The 7,480-nt window shown below is 36.5% G+C and overlaps 1 protein-coding gene across 1 annotated transcript; it reads right to left on the reverse strand.

The window, feature by feature from the left end:
* Positions 1 to 535: 535 nt before the first annotated feature.
* Positions 536 to 5,908, reverse strand: LOC121394996. The gene is made up of 6 exons (XM_041567423.1): positions 5,642 to 5,908; positions 4,794 to 4,926; positions 3,434 to 3,817; positions 2,399 to 2,612; positions 1,924 to 2,001; positions 536 to 931 (listed from the first exon to the last, which is right to left on the reverse strand). Exons 1-6 carry the CDS (start codon positions 5,726 to 5,728, stop codon positions 805 to 807), a joined length of 1,023 nt encoding a protein of 340 aa, XP_041423357.1. The 5' UTR covers positions 5,729 to 5,908; the 3' UTR covers positions 536 to 804.
* Between the last annotated feature and the right edge of the window lie 1,572 nt (positions 5,909 to 7,480).

Consider the following 7,480-nt stretch of genomic DNA (forward strand, 5'->3'; position numbering starts at 1 on the left):
TTTAACCTTTGCTCTACTGGTTTCAGTGTTGGACTGGCCCACCGGGATACCAGGAAAACTCCCGGTGGGCCCAGGTGTCAGTGGCCCTCATGCTGCTAAACTTTTGGCCTATTTCATGGCCATTCCCTATTTCTATGAGAACAAAGAGGCTAAATAGGTGTAATAATTGATTATAGTATGTAAAGAAAAGAGACTAGGAGAATAGAGGTTCATTGAGGAGATGAAGAATATTAGTAGTGAGTGGCCCCTGGTCTAAAGTTTTATGGTGGGCCCCTGGTGTCCCAGTCCGACACTGACTGGTTGAGCTGGACAATAACCCTTTTTGGTGTAAAATAGCTGAAAATAGTGTTATATATGAATAGTTAATTTGTTGTCGACCAAACCTGGGTACCATTAAATTGTCAGTACATGATAAATGTCGATATTCATATTTTTTTCATATTTGAATTGAATTTGGACTATTCCCTAGTCGAAGTACACAAAAATAGCTCAAAATTCAAAAAAAATTATTTTGAATTTTCAATTCGACCCTTGATAAATCTGCCCCAAAATATATGTACATGTTGGTTACAATAGCCGAGCTCTGACACTATAGATATAATAATACTGAGAGATAAGTCATGGTCTCAATTCTCAAAAAAGAAATGTAAAACCCCTATAAATGTTGGGAAGAAATGAATAGACATACATTAAACTATTAATATAGAACATTTATTTTAAAAAGTATTTTATAAAGTTGATATCTTGTTGGATCTTATTCTCTTCAGTTCTTATTCTTCTCTGGTGCCTTTTTTACTCTTTTCATCAAGATTCTTCTTCAGTCTGACTAGAATTGTCATCAGCTGAGTCACTTGCACTTTCAGCACTTTCATACGTATCTGATGAGATTTCTTCACTCTCATCTTTATCGTCTATGGCTTTTTCTTCTTTCCTGCACACCCATAATAAATGAATAAATGAAAATCTGGTGCTGAATCCTTTCTAAGAAGAACCCCTTTCCCCACAAAACTGATAAAATTATGAGGTTACACAATCCTAAATGATTATGTAACCTGCGATCTTTCCATTTTATTACTATGAAGCAAGGTGAAAAGCACATAGGAAAAAGCACTGCTTCTTGTACTATATAATACAGCAGTCCCCACGGCCACGAAGGGCCTAAGCCACGGGGGTCTGCTGTATGGCGAGTGAAGGGTGGGTACTTGGCCAATGAGAAGGAGTCCCCATGAAGATTTCTGCCACTGCACCAGGCCACTATGAAATTCTCATGTTGAGGCAAAATACACAACTCTTTGCTTTGAGTACAGGGCTCCTTTGCACCCATCAGTACTTCACTCTGTAACTTGTGATGGATTGTTTGACATATAAAAGTAACTTACTTGTTTTTGGGGCAGATTTATTAAGGGTCGAATTGAAAATTTGAATTTAGAATTCAAATTTCCGAGTATTTTTATTGCCAAAACTGTCAAATTCGACTAGTGAATTGTTAAAATTAAATTTTAGATTTATTTAAAAAAATTCAAATTCAATTTTCAAGATTTATCATACTCTGGCCCTTTAAGAACTCAAATTTGATTATTCTTCGCCACCTAAAACCTGCTGAATTGCTGTTTTAGTCAATGGGAGATGTTCTGGGATCAATTTGTAGTTGTTTGCAGCCTTCCTGACATTCAAGTTTTTTTTAATTAGATTCGGGTTTTCTGGTCGATCTTATTCACCCGGGTTTTGAAAATACATTTTCATTGGTTGAATTTCGCGTTTATGGGAGTTTATAAAAAAAAACCTCCCATGGATTGGAAATTTCGACCCTTGATAAATCTGCCCCTGGGTGTTAATTAATAACCTGTTGTAGTTTCACAGGTTGGCCTAGACATGTCAAAAGCTGCCAAGGAAATAAAAAAAACATTCTAAATGCTTACTTACCCTGCGTTTGAATCCTCTACGGGAGGGTTTTCTACATCACCAGTTTGACCTTTTTTCTTCCTTCGGTTGTAGGCCACGCTGCAAAAAAGGAAAAAAATAAATAAAACGTCTCCATAATGTTTCTAAACACCAACTCATTTTTCATATACAAATACAACTTAAGGATCTGAGTTTCTGCACATATTGCTGAGAATTGCAGAACTATGCACTGAAATATATTGTACGTCGTCCCACCTGTCCAGCACTGAAAGCACGAATGGCAAATATTATTTATTATATAAATATAATCATCTGAAATCCGCTCCATGTGTCCTCACTTAGGCCTTTGGGTGCAGACACAAGAGAGTGCAGATACAAGTGGAGGGATTATTTTTTGCATAATAACCAAAGGTCTTACTCATCTATTTATTGTCTTTATACTTTTTTTTGTCTTCTGTTCTATATTCTAGAGCAAGATAAAGGAAATATTACTTACCATATAACAATTCCTATCACTGCGTATAGCGCAAGGGGTGATGCAACACATATCACTATTATCCCAAACATCTTCTCATTCCCTGTAAGACTTGGAAGGATGGTGTCTTCAATAAAATCAGTCTCATCTGGTGGTGTTGCAGTTGTTTCCATTATGGCAGTGCTTTGCAAAGCAGTTGTAGCCTCCGTCTTGTGTTTCGCCGTCCGTGTATCAACTGAAATGCAAAGCAACTAAGTAAATTCCAATATATATGTCAAATGATAGATATACTAAGATGATGGCAAATTTGTAGGACGCACATATTTGCTTTAGTACATGCTGGAAACCAGTTCTGTATAGAAATGTGGCATTAACATAAAGGTATTTAATGCCGCATTTCTATACACAACTGGTTTCCAGCATGTACTTAAGCAAATATGTTATGTTAATGCCGCAGCTTTTCTACCTTAAGATTCCTAAATCTGACTGTTTTTCCTACCTGACTGTCCCTTCTCAATCTGCCAGTTAGGGTAATGACAAATGAGGAGATTAGTCAACCGTGACAAATCTCTTCTTCTGCGGGCAACTACTCTCCTCGAAATGCTTTCTAACCAGCAATAAAGAGAATCACTGATGGTAAAACAAATGCGGCGCCATATTTTTCCAAAGTTGGCGCAAGAGAAAATAGCGGGCAACTTCAGATAAATGAAGTGACCCAAATGTTCTCCCACCAGCGATATCTCCTCATGTGTTATTGCTCTTATAGCTTCTAAAGCTAATAGTATACTGCTGCACAAATATGCAGCCCCCTAATATTGGAACATGGGGGGGATCAGATAGACAAATTAAAAGCATGCGCATGCGCGTCAAACACCGTTGTTGCGCATGCGCGCCGAACGGCTGGGCCGACGGGTTTTAGTAGGGGGGCGGGGGGCCCCTGGACAGCAGTCCCGGTGGGCCCCGGGCCCCCCAGTCCGACCCTGTTCATAAACATTATATTTAGTAGGTTAATGCACTACTTATTGGGTTTACAAATCCCTCTCTCCCTTAACTTACCTTTTTCGTGTTTCACAATTGTAATTTTTATTGATGAAGGAGGCGTGAACACCTTTTCTTTAATTTTCAGCTTGACTTGGTAAATTCCGCTGTCTTTAATGTCTGTCGGATTTATCACCAGAGAACAGTTCCCTTTTGCCACCAGGGATTTGAAAACCTGATACTTATCCTTGTATTCGTGCAATGCCAGTCTGATATGGTCTCCATACAGATGTATTAAAGGCTTGTATTTATCTTCACCCACTGGAATGAAACCCCATTCTAGTTCAACTATTAATGGATTGAGGGGACGCCTTGTGTGAAACTTGCATGGTATCAGACCCATAGTATTGGCTTTGAATATGAGTTTAGGTTTGAATAAAGTGAATTTCTCAACCTTAAAACCTGAAAGAGAGAAAAAAAAACATTAGAATCTTGAAAGCTACAGACATAAATGAAGCAATGTTGGGGGGCTGCCCACCAAGGGTTAAAGTCTAAGGCTGGGATTATACGGGTTACATGAACTAAGAATTAGGGGGTTGATTATCAAAGTCAGAACTGATCTCAATATTTTCTGCTATAAACTCCGATCAAATCTGCTCTGGTTTTTTGCGCTTATTTATTATTATATTTTTCCGAAAATTTGTTTTGTGGGAAAAAAAAAATCAGATTTTCGCAATTCTTTCAGATTTTTCATCCGATTTTTTTGGAGTTTTCACCTGAAAATTCAGATTATTTCCTGAAAACTCCGAAAATTTCGAAAACACGAAACCCAGCGCACAGCAAAAAATCATTGGGACTGAGACAGGTCTGAGATGCCGGATTTTCAGATTCAGACTTTTCCATCCTCTGGGTTTAATAAATTCTGAAATATTTGTGATTTATTTAAAGTCCGATTTTATTTAAAAAAAAATCACACATTTTTCGTGATTTTTGCATTTACTGTTTAGTAAATAACCCCCTAAGTGTTCTCAGAGGGCAAACTACATGCAGTACACAGAGGATTTTATTGTTAGCCATAATATACCATGGCCTTAAAGGAGGAAGTCCACGGGTGATTTCGACGCTACCCAATGCGTTGCGCAAAAACGCAGGTGTCAAGTCGGATGCGACGGAAATAAGGTAAGCAATAGGAACATTGGATGGTGTTGCATCGTCCATTGACGCATCACGACTGTCGGATGCAGACGCTGCACGCCGCATCCGACAGCCATGTTGCGTCGGATGAACGCTGCGACTTAATCCGACATTTCCATCTCTTACCTTATTTCTGTCCCATATCACTTGACGCCTGCATTTTTGATCACACCTCCCCAAGTCATAAGATCATGTGAGGAATCAGGGACTTGGTAAAATGCAAGAGAATTAATTAGCTATTTACCTGATGTGGTACCAAAAAATATTTGAATTAGTCCAATGATGATAATAAATAACGAAGGAAGACTCGCAGGACCCATCACTGCTGGGCAGGAGGGTCTCCCACGGCCTTCACAGATGTTTTTCTGAAAAAAAGACTGAAAGGAAAATGCAAATGAGAATCTGATCAACCAACATAAAAACTAGCAATGCCATTAATTCTATTTTTTTTCATAAAACAAAAATGAGTTTCATTAATTACATTTTTACTAGGTACACAAAGCTTTTAACAGACCCATAACAATTTTAACATATTGTACATGCATATATTAAAATTACTTATCAATTAAGTTTAGATAATTTAAGTCTATTTGCCATTGTATATTATACAGTTTAGCACAAACACATGAAAAAAGTCTTATTTTTGTACTCACAGTTATTTTTGATATAAAAAGATGAATGATGTGCCCACTAACAACTACATAGTAGTGTTCACATGAAGCTCGAAACATCAAATGAGCTCACAGTGAGCTATAATGGTTTACAGCTTCCAAGCTGATGATGTCATAAGTCGTACAATGATGTCATAGTGACCACAGCCAGTAACAACAGAATATGGCACAAACTTGGAGAATGTTTTAATATCTACACATATATTTATATTATATTAAAATCAGTGTAACATTATGTTACTGGGCCCACAGCCGCATAAAGATCAGTCTTATATGTGCAGATATCACCATTATATATCAGTTAACTTAAATAATTTATACATCTATTTGTCATTATATATTATGTATATATCTATCATATATAATACAGTTTAACATAAAAACACAAACAAACAGATCTAGTTATTTTTTTTGTACTCACAATTCTTTTTGATGTGTCCAGAAGCAGGAGTGTCCACTGATAGTAGTGTATACGTCCAGCTCTAGACATCAAATGACTCACAGTCATCAGTAAAGTTGTATTGCTTCCAGGCTGATGATGTCATAATGACCATTCCTGGTAACCGGACCAGACCAGTATTAAAGCTGCCAGATAAATGATGTCACAGTGATCAAGTCTAACTGTTTCACATGTGAATACTGAGCATATGAAATATATAGTTTATAGACATATGAATTAAATAATAAATTGGAGAAGTACCGAAATCATATCAAATTGGAAGTGGCAGCTACTATTTCAATAAATGGATGTAAATTCATTGCAAAAAAACATGAAAGCTACTAGCATAATGGGAATGATTAAAAATTAATAAATAAACTTACAAATACACAAAAAGGTTATGCAGTAAAACCTATACTGGTGTCAATAGACTAAACCTGATGCAAAACAGGTATGGGATCCGTTATCTGGAAACCTATTATCCAGAAAGCTACGAATTATAGGCCATTTCTCATAGACTCCATTTTATCCAAGTGATCCAAATTTTTCTTTGTTATAATAAAACAGTACTTGATCCCAACTAAGATATAATGAATCCTTATTGGAAGCAATTCAATATGATTGGGTTAATTTAGGGGCATATTTATCAAGGGTCGAATTTACAGTTTTTATAAAAACTCCCAAAAACTCCCATAAACTCGAAATTCGGAAAAAAATGACCAATCGAAACATATTAAAAAATTTGACTTTTTTTAAATTCAGATCGACCTGCAAACTGGAATTGAATTTGATTCGAGATTTTTCACCATTTTTGAAAAAAAAAATTCGATTTTCAAAAGTCTACCAAACGACCCCAAATTGATTGTAGGAGGTCCCCCATAGGCTAAAACACCAATTCGGCAGGTTTCAGATGGGAATAGTCGAAATCGAATCTTAAAGGGACAGTACATGATGAATTTCGAAAATCTATTTTTTTTTTTACTGAAATTGAATTTGGACTATTCCCTAGTCGAATTAGACTAAAATAAACTCAAAATCGAATTTAAAAATTAGATTTTCCAATTCGACCCTTGATAAATCTGCCCCATAATGTTTAAATGATTTTCTAGTAGACAGGGAGGCACATTTATCAAAGGTCGAATTTTCGAATTCATGTGAGTTTATAAAAACTCCCATGAACTCGAAATTCGACCAATCAAAACTTATTAAAAAAAAAAAATCAATTTTTTTTTCAACTCGGTTGAGTAGGATCGAACCGAAAACTTGAATAAAACTCGGTTTGAGTTTTTAAAACTCAATTCGAGTTTTTTCTTTTTTTCTCAGACAAAAGACTTGAATGTCAGGAAGTCTGCAAACAACCTCTTGGAAAAAAAAAAAAAAAATATATATATATATATATATATATATGAATCTTCATTAGAATGGGCCTACTACAATCCTTGTCTACTTTTAATATAGTGCTTTCACTACAGTTACACCCTGGTATAAACCTTCACAACTGCATGTTATTGGCTAGCAACCTATTTATATTAAAGCCCATAACTATAGTTTGTTTATCACAGGTCTGCACCACATATCATGTCAACATCCTTGCCAAACCCACTCACCTATCCTCCATTTAGATCTGAGGGTACAACTTGTTGTAGTAAGGGTTAGTCTCAAGAAGCTTACACTCAGGGGCGTAACTACAGAGAAAGCCGGATCCATATAGCAGTCACCTCAGGCCCACTGGCATTCATTCACCCCAATCCCCTCCCTTTTATTCGCGCAAATTTCCACCATCCGAACTAAAGCAATGGAGATTGGTGCACAGGAAATCTA

The sequence above is a fragment of the Xenopus laevis genome, chromosome 6S (genome assembly GCF_017654675.1).
Source record: "Xenopus laevis strain J_2021 chromosome 6S, Xenopus_laevis_v10.1, whole genome shotgun sequence".
In the NCBI taxonomy this organism is placed as follows: Eukaryota; Metazoa; Chordata; class Amphibia; order Anura; family Pipidae; genus Xenopus; species Xenopus laevis.

What these genes read in the sequence shown, in the direction of transcription:
- LOC121394996 (XM_041567423.1), bottom strand. Translation starts at nt 5,728, where the DNA reads ATGACTGTGAGTCATTTGATGTCTAGAGCTGGACGTATACACTACTAT. An exon ending in GTGATAGGAATTGTTATATG is followed by an intron (nt 2,002 to 2,398) that starts GTAAGTAATATT and finishes CCTTTTTTGCAG; the next exon opens with CGTGGCCTACAACCGAAGGA. An exon ending in GTAGAGGATTCAAACGCAGG is followed by an intron (nt 932 to 1,923) that starts GTAAGTAAGCAT and finishes ATGGGTGTGCAG; the next exon opens with GAAAGAAGAAAAAGCCATAG.